The sequence below is a fragment of the Rhipicephalus sanguineus genome, chromosome 2 (assembly GCF_013339695.2).
Source record: "Rhipicephalus sanguineus isolate Rsan-2018 chromosome 2, BIME_Rsan_1.4, whole genome shotgun sequence".
Lineage (NCBI taxonomy): Eukaryota > Metazoa > Arthropoda > Arachnida > Ixodida > Ixodidae > Rhipicephalus > Rhipicephalus sanguineus.
The window spans coordinates 46,680,982-46,695,023 of record NC_051177.1 but is presented as its reverse complement, the minus strand read 5'-3'; the positions used below and the strand labels follow the sequence as shown (position 1 = coordinate 46,695,023).

The window sequence follows — 14,042 nt, the reverse complement described above, 5'->3', positions numbered from 1 at the left end:
TTGAATGGGACTCGGAAAAGGCGCCTGCGGACTATGCAGCTCCGATGGTGCACCATCCACCCTCTTCCTGTGCTTTTTTTTTTTTTTCTTCGAGAAGATATCCTGCTCCCTCCGCCGCCCCCCATTCGCACCCCCGTCCCGTTTCTTCTATTTTTATATATATTTTCTTTCTTCCGTTCTCGTATTTCACTCCGTGGTGCCTTGTTCGTTGGTTCCAGCTATTTTCGCTGCCCAGAAGTTTGCCTGCCGATACACGGTCACCGGATGTTGTGGGAAGCATACGCCTGCCTTCTTCAATGGCAGCGGCGGGGCCTTTCGCGAAATAAGCATAATAAAATACATAGCGAAGTGGCAGTTTCGGAACTGACAAGGGTACTTGAAACGAATACATGGCTGAAGCTAATTGCTGCTGCAGGACACACGAAGGATCCAGTGAAGAATGCACCGAACGTTGCCGAGTCGGCTGGTCTTTTCCGGCACAGCACCCACTCTAAGGCGACGCTCCAAAATTTTTTTTTATTATTGTACGAATGCGCACAATGTGTATATGGTAGGTAGTGACAGCGACAAGTAAAAAGTGCAGAAATAATCAAATCACTCTCCTTTGTAATAATATCGTTATAAACAACAGAAATATTTTCTATGGGGCAGGGCTTTTGCAAAGTAAAACGCTAAAAAGAAAAAAATGACGTCATAGTCGCCATTTTGTAGTGTTGGTGAAATCTGGTGAAATTTTGTTCTGGGGTTGGTGTCCAAGCCTCTTTCCAATCTGGCAACGCTGGATCGGAGCGGGCCGTAGCAGTCATGGCGGAGCACAAGGCGGCCAAAGCGGCTGACGCTTCAACAGCAACAGCCGAGGAAGCGTCGTGGAGCGGTCTCTTCTCAGAGGTCTTCCTGAGCCCGCTGAACGTGGTCCTCGCCTCCATATGCATTTACCTGATATACAAGATATTCTTCAGCAGACAGCACAGCCGGAGCTCCGAGGTGAAGCGTGAGCCCGAGCTTCCTCCTATGAAAAAGCGGGACATGACTCTCGAGGAAATTCGTAAATACGACGGCACTGGCGAAGACGGCAGGGTCCTCGTGGCTGTAAACGGGAAAGTTTTCGACGTCACGAAAGGACGGCATTTCTACGGTCCAGGTAAGTTTTCGACCGAGTTGAAGACACGTAGGCAGCTGCTGCCGTTATGACTCTGACTGTACCGACTTCAAGGATTTATCTGCACGCTGCGTATATTGGTCGCGCACGTTTACATCGGTTTGCTGACCAGCAGGTCTCGCTAGTCGCATAACGCGAAACTGCGCTTGTACGGAGTTCGCTTTTTCTTTCTTTTGCTTCGTCTGACCCGGCTTAAGTTTGTCGCCGAGAAGCGGCTATTGTCTCTACAAGGAAGCGAGTAGCTCGGAAAACGGTTGACAATAGAAGCAACACCGAGGTAACAAAATAAATTTATGCCACGGAGCTACGCCCGTCACATTACATAACGCATCGTCTCAGCCGCTTAGGAGACGCCCAGCGAGGAGGGCAAACAAAACGTTTTGTGTTTTGTCCACATCGCATATTATCGCGGTTTTCAACCCCGATTATCATTGTGCTGAGTATGACCTGAAGCGCGGCGACTAGCATGTTTGTACTCTAATCTGTCTACAATGGCACATGCCCGTCGCGACTTTATCGGCAGCAGGCTCGGTCTGTCATTTGACAGCTCGCTGATTACGAGCCTTAAATGGAACGTTCGTATACCCAAACAAGGTGGCCAGCGGGCACTAAATTGACAGCGGTATTTTCCTTAATATCAACGTGTTTTCCATGATCGCCAAGCCGAACCAAAATAAACCGACCATTAAAATGCGTGCGTCACACCATTTTATTTCCTTGCGGACGATGTTCCGATCGCTAATCTCGGTGCTGTTCTTCAAACAGCGGTTGTTTACAAGACCCGTAGACCTGTTTTGGAGCGTCTATGCGCATTTTATGTGAAAACCGAAATCTTGACCTCACGATCTTAAAATTAAAAAAAAAAGGTATTTGCTCTTGCAATACTTTCAATCCCACATGCCACGTTTAAGCGTGTATAGCGAAACAGCTTTCTCGTTTCCTGTAATTATTCAACATTTTCGAGGTTGGATAAAAGTGCCACAGGGTCTGGTGAATGATCTAACGAAAGCTTGGATGCGCGGAGTGTGCTCAGCTTTCGGAGCCGTAATTTCAACAGTAATCACCAGTGCAAGTCGTTGCAAATTAAAATCAGTATTTCTGTGAACCTGTTGATAACTTCCTTTTGTCTGGCTTAAATTGGAGCGTTTGTAACAGTTGCTAAAGCTTCGTGTTGCCATAACGGCAGTATTTCTGTAAACCTGTTGATAGCTTCCTTTTGTCTGGCTTAAATTGGAGCGTTTGTAAAAGTTGCTAAAGTTTCGAGTTGCCACAATGGCAGCTTGCGTCTTCAGATCTTTTGTGACATTTAAGCAACATGCATAATGACTATATAACTTATTCAGTGGACACTAAAAGATTTATTATTGTGCAAAAAATACTTATGCTCCGTATGCATGTTAGTTTGGGAACAAAGGCTGTTGTATGTACAATACCTTTTCTTTTTTTTTCTAAGTTGAGCTCCTGTTTTGGTTGTGTGTGCATTGACAAAGAACTTTTATAAGTAATCTGTTGCATCTGACTAGCAAAGGTCTGAGATGTGCAGTGTTTGTGTGTGGCTGCTAATTTATCTTGAGCACAAGCCAGAATGCTTGCATTATTGCAGTGCACATGGAAGTTGGCCTCTTGGGTTAGTTTTGCCACTTTCTTTAACTTTTGTGCATTTAATAATGTCTAAGGTTTTATGTGCCAAAAGCACGATGTGATTGAGACATACCTTAGCGGAGGGCTCCAGAATTTTCTTCCACCTAGGGTTCTTTAACGTGCACTCACATTGCACAGTACATGGGCTGCTAACATTTCGCGTCCACCGAAATACAATTGTTGCAGCTAGAATCGAACTGAAGTCTTTCAGGTCAGCAGCCAAGCACCTTAACCACTGCACCTCTTGTGCATTTGTCTTGCTATGAAAACATCAGAAGTATTTCGTAAATACATTCTATTTTGCCCCATGAGACTATACATAGTTTTCACGTGATGTCACAGACAGGTTCTCTGCGCTGGGTACCTCAACATGGCAGCCACCGTGACTTCTTATCTCATTAGAGAGTGTCAGTGCAGGGGAGGACACACAGTGGTTCGGTCCCCGCATTCTTTCGTGCTCTCCTCGCTTTCTTCTGTTCACCAGCTGCACCAAGGGGGAATACAAAGAAACGCCAGGGGGCACCGGCACTAACCTAATGTCACCATTTCTGGGTGCGTTTGAGTAAGAGTTCACGCAGCATCTCAACCAGCTAGTACTCCAAGATGGTGACCACGGCGAAGTCAATGAAAACTGTGTATAGGGTATAATAGAAACAAGGGTGCTTAGTAAATAATTTGTTTTTGTGCCATAAACTGTTACAAATTGTCTGTGCAGCCTGTTGCTGTACTGTTGGAAATTAGTAGCGCTGTACCAGACACACCACCAAACAAGCGCCTAGTACTAGTTGGATATTACTGTAGCTGCATTTTGACTCCCTTGGTTCTTGGTGCGGAGGCAGTGGCAATACCAGGACCTTGAGGGTCATGTTGTCATGAAAAATTGAACAGGGAGGGAAGCTAACTGTACGCTCCACAGAGTCAGTGCTGATGTGCTGGGTAGTATAGAGGGGAAGAGGTTGCAAAGTCCTGAGCCTCCTAGATCTGCGAGCGTATGGAAACATTGTATGAATTGTCCATTTATCTGTGCCTCGGCATGTGTAAAGTTCTTGTGTTCTGGAGAATCTATTCAATTTTCGATGCTGCAATGGTTCTGTTCTTCTTTCTGGTCGACATGCTGTTTTCAGACTTGGGAACGTCGCCTTCATTTGTGCAACAAAAGCCAACAGTGTGATGGCAGTAGCAATGTTGATTTTGTTTATTATATAAGCAGAAGGAGGTTTGTATTATACAGCATACATGTATGGATTTCTGTGTAACACATGGCAGTTATATGTCATGACTTGTCTGAAATGTGGTGACATTCCAGGTGGACCTTACCATGCCTTTGCGGGCTACGACGCCTCCCGTGGTCTGGCCACTTTCTCTGTGGAGCGACCCAAGGACGGCTACGATGACCTCTCTGACCTGAACCCAATGGAGATGGAGAGCGTGCGAGAATGGGAGATGCAGTTCACAGGCAAGCAGCTTTATCTGACAATGCACGGGTTCTTGCACTGCGAAGAAATTCCAGGGCTGTTTAAAAGCCAAGTAAAGGAGCTCTGGATTAATCTTGACCTCTTTGCAAACAATGAAAGCATTGAATCCAGGATTCATATCCACAGTGCATAGCAGCTGAAAGCCATAGTCACTGAACCTAGACAGCGGATAGCAGCTTGTCCACAAGGCTTGAGAATTGGAGCATTGGAGGCTGTGTGTCTATTTAATGACGCTTTAACTTTTGATACAGACAGTTCAAATCTACTCAAAACACTAATTGAACTCTTGGTGACGTCACATTTTGTTTTAGTTGTCCAGTCTGGGTATAACATGGTCTTCAAAAAAGCATTTAATGCTTGTGGGAAGGGGTTCATCTGCTGTGGACGCTGTACCTGCCATATTCCAAGCCCAACACCTAATTGTTGCGTAGCAGTAGAGGGGCCATTGTTGCTGCTTGTTTCTAGATGGTCTCCCTCCAAAAGTCTAGTTGAGCACAATACTGCTTAGCTTCGATGATCTTTCGATTCAGTGTATCATATCCGATGGCCATCAGTAGTAGTAATTTAAACATTCTGTGAAGATATCATGGACTCAAAGCAGTGCACAGGGCCAGAGAGCTGTTCATACAACTTCGATGGCACAGGAGTAGAAGTTGTGATGTACACATCTGAGGTATTGGAACCATAAACACTATCTAGATATAGGCAAAAAAAATAAGATTTAGGACAGGGTACTGCAAAGTATCTATTCCAATGCTCCTCTCCTCTGTTACTTGGTAAGTGGTCTAAGCGATGCTGTGTCTACGCTATCACTAAGATTGGTCTGTCGACGGTAATGAAGCTGTAGAATTGAACGAAGAAAATTCTTGCATAATGCTGGCCTTGGTTGCCATAATATGTGAAGTTTTTGTGCAGACTTTCAAGCAAAGTGCATTGCCCACATGTTCACGGGGGTAACGGGCGCGCTTGTTTGTTCTCTCAAGCTAGCCGGAACAGCTGTGCTATTTTCATTCTGTGCAGCTGTCAGGCTTCCTGCACATGTGGCACACTTTTCCTATGGGGACAGCCTGCTAAGCTTGTAGTACATGGCTAGCCCGAAGCAGACAATGCAGATTTCGTTTCATGCCAAGATTTCACAAGGGAAAATTCTGTACTGCTATGTACAATCAATTATTTCGAAGAATTTTAGCCTTAAACTTCTGCACACTGCTTTAAACATGTTGAATGGTTCAGTGCAATATGCACGAGGACAGAGGCAAAGAAGGGACACAAACACCAGCGCTGTCTTACTACTACCTTCATTAGCACAAAAACGCATATTTTAAACCACGTGAATGCATACTGATTACAGAGGATAACTGCAAAAGATTAGAGGGGTGAATGAACTAAGAATAATCTATATCCAGGTGAAGAAACAAGACAGTGCTGGTGTTTGTGTCCCTTCCTTGCCTCTGTCCTTGTTTGTTTCGCACTGAACCATTCAACATATTTAACCACATCCAACTTGTCCAAATGTCCATTCTGCTATGCACTGCTTTGTGGACTACTCTGCTTGGATTTAGGTGCAGTTTAGGAGAACCCCCTGGTCATCCAAATCAATTCATAGTCTCCCGCTGTGGCAGGCCTCTCAAACATTTTGTGGTTGCGGCATATAAAATGCCAGAACTTGACTTCATCGCTTTCATGCTGATATAAATAGCATGTTCATAAAAAAGAAAATGTTGCGTCAAGGCAGCTTGTTGGCACTTCTGCTGACAATGGCTGGCATAATAATAACATTGTGTCACCCTTTGTTGTTGGTTATTGTACTATTGCTCCATGGGTAAAACAGATCACAGAAAGGATAGGCATTGCTAGAATGGCAATACCCTCTCCTTTGTTCGGAGAGCACCATGGCCAATGTGCCAACAGCATGGCCGAGTGGGCACTCTGCCCAAGGCTCGGAAATCGATGGACATGTTGAATGCAGTGGTAGTTTTACTAAACCATGAAGAAGTTTCCAGTATGCTTCCATACAAGTTCATAGTTTCTCCGTATCTTTTATTAGGAAACTATGCGGAATCCATATTCTAACAGCGAAGCTGTTTAAGCTACCTGTAACTTGTGCTCCGTCGTGCAAAACTCCACAGGTGTGTATGCGCCACAGGAATTGGGCAAGCCCCATTACAGAGTATAGCAGGTGCGAGCGTTAAACGAAAACTCTGCTCGGCGAAGTAGAGCACGTGAAAGAGAGAGAGCGAAAGACAGTGATAAAAAACAAGAAAAAATAGAGAGAAATGAAGAACAAAGACATAAAAAAAGAGCCTTAATGAAAATCGGCAGATAATGAAGCCAAGGAGGGCATAGGGAACGTTAAGTGTATTGTACTAATTGTGATAGAGATGTGAAGAAAGTAAAATGGAGGAAGAAACAACTTGCCGCCGGCAGGGACCGAACCTGCAACCAGCCGAAGGTTGCAGGTTCAGTCCCAGCCGGTGGCAAGTTGCCCGTAACCTTCTCTTCTAGGCGGGCTTCATAAACAGCTTAGTAGAAACTATTGTTAAATTGATATGCCGCTAAGACTACTTATAAAATAATTTCTTGAATTTAAACAATTCGTAAAAATCCATAAAAACAAAAGCTATTTTTAAAGCCTGCACGTGTACAAAATAAACATCTAGATCAAGCAGTCGGTTATCCGACAATTGAGCCATATGACCAGAATGTTAGCATCCTTTTAAAATTGTACACTTGAAAGTTCCATACCTAAGAACTGGCCTTTACAGCGTTTGCATGGAACAGACAAAATGTAGAGGGGAAAAAAATATTAAAGAAGTGATTACTTTTCACCCACAAACAGAAAACCCGAAAGAGCAACAATGGCGAAGCATTTGGCGCAGATGCTTGCTGCGAAAGGCTGAAATTACCGCATTATATTGAGTTCTACTCTATAAAAATTTACATTGCAAGTGGTTGGAGGTGTGTGTGATGTTAATTATGAAAATGGGTTCATTTGCCGCTTTCTTTTTTTTAAGCAACTTGTCATTTGTGTTTTGATCTTTCTGCAGAGAAGTATCACTACGTGGGACGTCTGCTAAAGCCAGGTGAAGAGCCAACCGACTACTCCGATGAAGAGGAGTCATCCGCCGCCGACGCTGCTGCCAAGAAAGATGGCGGCGATCCATCGGCTGCTGCATCGGGTGGTGACGCTAAGCCGCATGCGGACTGAGAGGCTACACATACACACATTGCTGCCTCCGCCATCGCCCAACTGCCATGGGAACATGTTTTCATTTTGTCACTGTTCGTTTGCTTCTCCAATGCGTGTGTGTGTGGCCAGGTTTCTAACGTTGTGCCTAGAGGGAGTCATGCTGCTAATGTTTTGTCAAGATGCTAGGTAATGCTCAGTGCTCATGTTGTGCAGAATTGTGAATATATGTACATTGATGTAAACTGCCTAGACTGTTGCATGTTCGCAAATGTTCTGTATTACTGAAGTGTAAACAAAAATAGGTGTATTGTGGTGATTTGATATAGGTAGACGTTGCAGACAGTCAAGACCTTACAAAATTCGTGCTGGTCTTCCAGAGTGGAGTGATCAGTGTTTAAATACAGTTTTAGTGCAGATGTGTGCACTGGGACGGTGATTCTGCATTTTCCTCCAGTGCTTCGAAAAGGGTACAAATCGCTGTGTATTTAAGCGGACACAGTTGTCTTTTCCGTATCATGAGCAGCCTAGCCTTCCTTTAGCCACAGTTCGGGGGAAACTCTGCGCCACCAGTGGTTGGCTCTCGTCTGCCTCTTTTGGCAGTGTTGTTTGCTTGTGATGCTGCTGTGGTTATTTTTTTATGCAGTGAGCTGGACAGAGTGGTGTACGATAATCTACAAACTAATGTTAATCGATGCTTTATAAGGTACAAATTATTAGACGCGTAGTTGTGGGCATATTGAACTCGTCGCAGTTTTGCCCTAACACGAAGCACTACGTGCCGTACTTCACACCTTACAATTTCCATGGATTGCAGTTGCATACCAAGGCTGTGTGTGAGCAGGAGGGCATAATTTATTGTCGCTGGTAGCTTGTAAAATTCACGATGGACTCGCGCATTATGTAATGTGACACTCTGACCTGCCACTGTGTTAATAATTGCCAGTGCAGCAGCAGTTACTATGTGGCACTTTTCAGGCCTTGTGTGTGTTTTAAGTGAGTGCGTGTCTGTCTTTCGTTTCGTTTTTTTTTTCCCTTTCGAGCAGCCTTTTTTTCCGCACCCGACCCCATTAAAGCTTTATTGTACAAGCAAAGGAAAACCTGCCAAGAATGCTAGGACGCTGCTGCTACTGTGGCTCCCCTCCAAAATGGGTGTGCCTGTACAACATGGCAGCTTCCTTAGTTCTCCTTTGCCCCAGTGTTGCACCTGGTGCAGCGATGGGTTTAACACTGCTTATATATTTTGTGAAGTATCAGTTGGGTCTTGCATATGGAGAGTGAGAAGTGCTTGTTTTTGCTTCTTGTTTTCCCGGTTTCCACGCACAGACTTGTACATATATAAGTATATTCTCGTGGGCATGTCCTTAGTTCTAAATCCTTTCTTTTTAGATGACAATGGACACAACTGTGGCTGTTATCTGCAGTGTGTGTATAGAAAAGCTACTTGTGTGCATGGTGGGTGTCTGTGTGATTAAAGAAAGAAAAAAAAATGTGGGATATTCCAAAAAAAAGAACTGTCTCTTTCTTTTACCTCATGTGGCATGCATCTTTACACAAGGAAGAATGGTTTTGTTGATGCACTACTATTCATAACCCTGAAAACGGCAGGAAGGGGAAGGTCGAAGCTTGCAATGAAAAAATTGTGAACTGGGAGTGGGTGCTGCATTTTGACAAATGGACTTGTCTTCTTCAAGGCTGGAACTGATTTCCTTAGCGCTCGTGTGTACTATATGCTTCGTGCCTTCTCCTCCACAAGGGAGTAGAGGAAGGGAAACTGCGAAAGTTGTGGTGGCGGCGTGGGGGGGGAGAGAGAGAGAGAGAGCCACCGTGATGAACTAGGTGAATCGGAAGGAAAGGGGGATTCCATGGAAAAAAAGCAAGAAAAAATGAGGTGGGTGGGGGTAAACATTTCGCTGAATAACGATTGTCAGAGGAAGCACATGGCACTTAACAATGGTAGGTTAGAAATTCCTGAAAGGGCTTAACTCTCGTTGGTTTTCGTTGTGAATATACCATATCGAATGGATTCAAGAGCCCCCTTAGAAACGTTAATACCTGCTGGCTGGAGTGTATGGGACTTGTGAATAAGGTATGACTCTGTATATTTTCTATCTCTTGGAGACCAGAAGTTTGACTATAGTTGTGACCTGCTATATTAAAAAGCTGTGCCACTGCTTTCGGTAATTTCTTGGCCGTGTCTGCATGATGCCCATTTAACCTAACATTAACAGGCTGTCCCATTTCGCTAATGTACCGTTTCTGGCAATATGAACAGTTTCAACTAGTGCAGGTAAAAACTAGATTTTATATGATGGACGTAATTGCTTCCGGTGCTTTTAACTATAACGTCATCTCGAAGGTATTTACATGTCTTGCATCTTAGACGAGAACAAGGTGTTATGTGGGCAGTAGAATGAGGTTTTACTTTTGCGTGCACTAACATGTCCTTAAAATTCTCATTGCGGCGATACACGACTTTTGGTACTTCAGAAAACTCTTTTCTAAGGTGCTCGTTGCTTGCCAGTATCGGCTAATACTTACAGAGAATATTGTTTATGTTTGGGAGCGCATTTGAGTATTTGGTTATAAATGCTGGTGGCAGGTTGGGCTGTGCTATGGGGTCCCTTTTAGCTAGTGATGATTTCCCATCTAGTTGACATGCTTTGCTGTAGACCTTGTTTAGAGCATATTGGGGGTAATTTCTTTCAACTAATGTTTCCTTTAGGTTGCTTAAGTGGTGAACGTAGTTGCCGTCGTTGCTACAGATTTCTTGTACGCCTCGCCTGTCCGACAAATATCCCTTGTTTGCAGTGTCACGGATGATGACTAGTGTAATCTAGGTATTGCTGGCTCTGTGTTGGTTTTCTGTAAAGCGCTGTCTTTAATTTTCCTGTTCCAATAGATACCGTCGTGTCTAGAAAGTTAATTTCACTGGAAGAATGGTGTATGGTAAATTTAATACTAGAGTGAAACTTGTTACAGTGGTCAATAAATGCATTTAGTGCACTTACGCCATGTTCCCATGAGGTAAATATGTCTGTAACAGAGATAGGTGGAAAGCTTTACTGGACATAATTTAAGCAGCTGTGATTCTAACTGTCCCATAAAAATGTTGGCGTATGTTGTCGCAGAAGGGGTTCCCACACTAGTGCCGAAAGTTTGCAGCTGGTAGGACGAATCAGATTTAAAATTTAGCATCGGGACTAATTTTAGTAACGAGAGCTAAACTTCAGCTATATGTGTTTGCTTGCTTTCTATGAGTGACTTTGAGACCGCTTCAGTCCCTTTAGTGATAGGTATATTCATATACAAGGAGCGGACATCTAATGTTACCAGAATGGCTTGATCCGAGAATGTTTGTGTTTTGTTAATAGAATCTATTATTCAAAGGTAATGACGTGTATTGTGGACAAAAGACGATAGGTTAGATGGTATATCAGATAAGTTCTAACTTAGAAATTTTGATAGCGAATATGTAGGTGTATTGCTAGATACTATAGGCCTGCCAGGGGTTTGCGCGACAAGTAGTTCATCTATGGAAACCTTATGAATCTTCAGAAGAAGGTAGAAGCGGCCTGCTTGCTTGTTTTTAGGCATCAGGAAGCGGTTCTTGGAGGGTGCGATTAATTCCCTGGCTTCATATCTTCTGTTTACTACTACCTTGATTTCACTTGGAAAATGCTTGCATGCCTTGCAGCTTGGGGATAGGTTAAACTTTCAATGAAGCTTTTGGTCAAAACGTGTGAACAAAAGTGAATCATGATCTAGCAGAAGCTAATGGGGTGGTATACCAGTGCATCCTCTAACTACTATGTGTCTGTAATGTCCTCTCTCCCATGTAAAACTTCCTGCCATTCCTGCCACATGTTGCGATTAGGTGCCACAGGAACACACTTGACGCTGCTGCCTCACTTAGTGACGCGTCGCATCTCGTCTGCTTAAAGGAAGCTGTGAAAACTGCCTCTGAGCACCGGCGTTTGTCAACCGACACGCACTATAGCGCGGAGGAGCTGGAGACTAGCACAAAAGGGGCAGCAGCATGTTTGCAGCTCCCATTCCAGGCATGTAGTCATTGGAGGCATTGAAAACATGTGTGTTTTGAAAAGTGGCACTGCTCTATGTTGTCCAAGACATCTGGGGTATTTTTGCCGCTCATTTGCACACGTAGTCTCCTCGGCGTGCAAATGGCAACTGGTGTTCGGGGTTTCGCCTGTTTCGAGCCGTAATTCGGTTGCCAAAAATTTCATTGCAGCAGAATGAACTCTGCTCTTGCAAAATGGGTGCTTAAGAAAGATGAACAGAATTTTGCTGGGATCAAATGAATTACAGTTTGTTATGACCAGTGTTCAGTTTTTCTTGACTAAATACAACAGCTTTGCAGCAAAACTCTCAAGGCCTCGAATGTCTGATCCCCGCAAAAATCAAACGGCAAAGGCCATTTCTTGAAAAAGCGTAGGGTTGTTCACTTCAATGTGGAACTTCAAGCGGTCCATCCAGTGCAGAGAACAAAATCTGATATCTTGTCTTCCTTGTGTTTTGTTTCCCATCGTCAATAGTTTATTTCATGAGAAGGCCAGCGATGGCAAGCCATCAGCTGTAGACTTCACTGTCTTTTTTTTGTGGAACACCGATATGTGAAATGATTGCCGCAGCAATTAGTGGCGCGTTTTTTGCAAGCCACTTGTCTCAAGCCTGGAGCTTGGTGTATCGAAATAGAAAAATCCTCATCTTTCTCGGTGGGAACTTGGCAAGACAAGCTCCATTTCTCTAATGAGAATAAGGAAATGCTGCAAAGATACTGTAGTTCAATAATTTGATTTCAGGCACTCTTTTAACTGCTTTTCTTGATGATTGTGAAAAGGTGCTTAGATTTCGAATGAATAATAGTCTGTGTGTTCAAGCGAGCAGGAAATACTTCCTTGCAGGATAACCTCTGTACTCTATTCATTGTTTAAAATTCAATAACAGCGCGGCTGACCACACAATCTGTTTGTAGTTGCAGTTGCCTGAATAGTTTATATTAGGGGTGTGCGAATATCAAATTTTTCGAATACGAATCGAATACGAATATCCACCTTCGAATATCGAATCGAATATCGAATATCAAAGGAAAAATGCCTCCATAGTAACAATATTTTATTTAACATGTAGCTATTTGAAAAAAAAAAAAAACATTAACAGCCTGACTGGCAACATAACATACACTGCTATCTCCAGAACACAATGTCCGGGCTAGCACAATGCACATCACAACACAAGCAAATGTCACGGCACAATGAAAGTAATGACTAGATGTTATCATGAAGAAATATGAGTTGCTCCACATGATCAGGCAGCAGGCGCTCCCTTCTAAGAGAGACCCCCCCCCCCCCCTTGCCACTGAAAAGGCACGCTCGCTTGGAACAGAAGTGGCTGGTATAGGGAGGCACATGGCGCAAAGCTTTGCCAGACTGGGGTATCTGAAGGTGCCTACAGTCCGCCACCAGTCACGTGGGTCACTGTCTTTCTTCAGAAGTGGTCCCGCATAGTGAACGAGTGGTAGTGCGGCACGTTACGGCCGCATAATATTGAAAATGTACGGTTACATGATCGCCAACAGCGCTGCACGTCGGAGATGTACCAGCAATAAATCATACGCATTGGGGCGCTCGTCGCAGGCAGATATCGTGCCTCCATGTACTTACGATGTTTATCGCTTCTCTCGGCAACGTTTTTAGCTATACGAACGCAGCAGAAATGTGGAAGACGAGTTATTTTATGCATGATAATCGAATCGCATATTCCAATTTTTTGAATATTCGAAGTTATCGAATATTCGAAACTTTTCGAATACACGATTTTCGAATCGAATACGAATATTTCGAATGTAATATTCGACGAATATTCGAAACTATCGAATATTCGCACACCCCTAGTTTATATCCTTGCAATAACCACACTCACTCACTTGAAGTACAAGAAAAAGCTTGTATTTACTGACCTGTGAAGCTGGTCATGGTGGTGATAAAAAAAAAAACCCTCCTCACCCACAGCTGGCACACACCAAAACAAAAATATTTTTTTTTTGTGGGGCTAGGGTTTGAACCTGGTCCACAAGAGTGCTCTGACCACTAGGCCATGTGCCCATGCTTGCCCAATGTGAACTGAACTGAAGCATACGAATTGTTTCTATCGACAATCCAAAAAACAACTGGGAAGCAGCACACTTGCTATGGGCGCTTCACTGAAATATTTTGTGTTGGCGAACTAAAAGCGATCTGCTGGAATACGTGTAAGTTCCATATCGGGAATTGCACATTTCGGGAAAATTCCGACTTCGAGAAAATTGAATTCCGAACCTGCGTTTCCATGATCGTGTGATGGTCTTTTTGTTTGGCTGTTCCAAGGGCTGAGGAGCGCTGGAAAGAACATGAAAGATGCCATGCTGATTCAGGCCCAAAATAACGTTCCGGGGACGGCCGCTACCTACTATAATAAAACTGAACGCTTATGTTAGGAGGGAGCATTGTGCAGTGCGAAAACAGGAATAAAGAATGAAAAGCAGTAGGTAAGGCACTCTAAGCTTCGCTTGCCCCATTTC

At 43.8% G+C, this 14,042-nt stretch overlaps 1 protein-coding gene across 1 annotated transcript; it reads left to right on the top strand.

The window, feature by feature from the left end:
* The first annotated feature begins 784 nt into the window (after nt 1-784).
* Nucleotides 785-8,976, top strand: LOC119382877 (membrane-associated progesterone receptor component 1). Its single transcript, XM_037650769.2, has 3 exons — nt 785-1,141; nt 4,107-4,256; nt 7,323-8,976. The coding sequence occupies exons 1-3, from the start codon at nt 805-807 to the stop codon at nt 7,481-7,483; spliced, it is 648 nt and encodes a 215-aa protein (XP_037506697.1). The 5' UTR covers nt 785-804; the 3' UTR covers nt 7,484-8,976.
* The last annotated feature ends 5,066 nt before the right edge of the window (nt 8,977-14,042 follow it).

Coding starts and splice junctions, on each gene's coding strand:
- LOC119382877 (XM_037650769.2), top strand. CDS start 805: ATGGCGGAGCACAAGGCGGCCAAAGCGGCTGACGCTTCAACAGCAACA. Junction 1,142..4,106: donor ACGGCATTTCTACGGTCCAG/GTAAGTTTTCGA, acceptor GTGACATTCCAG/GTGGACCTTACCATGCCTTT. Junction 4,257..7,322: donor ATGGGAGATGCAGTTCACAG/GCAAGCAGCTTT, acceptor ATCTTTCTGCAG/AGAAGTATCACTACGTGGGA.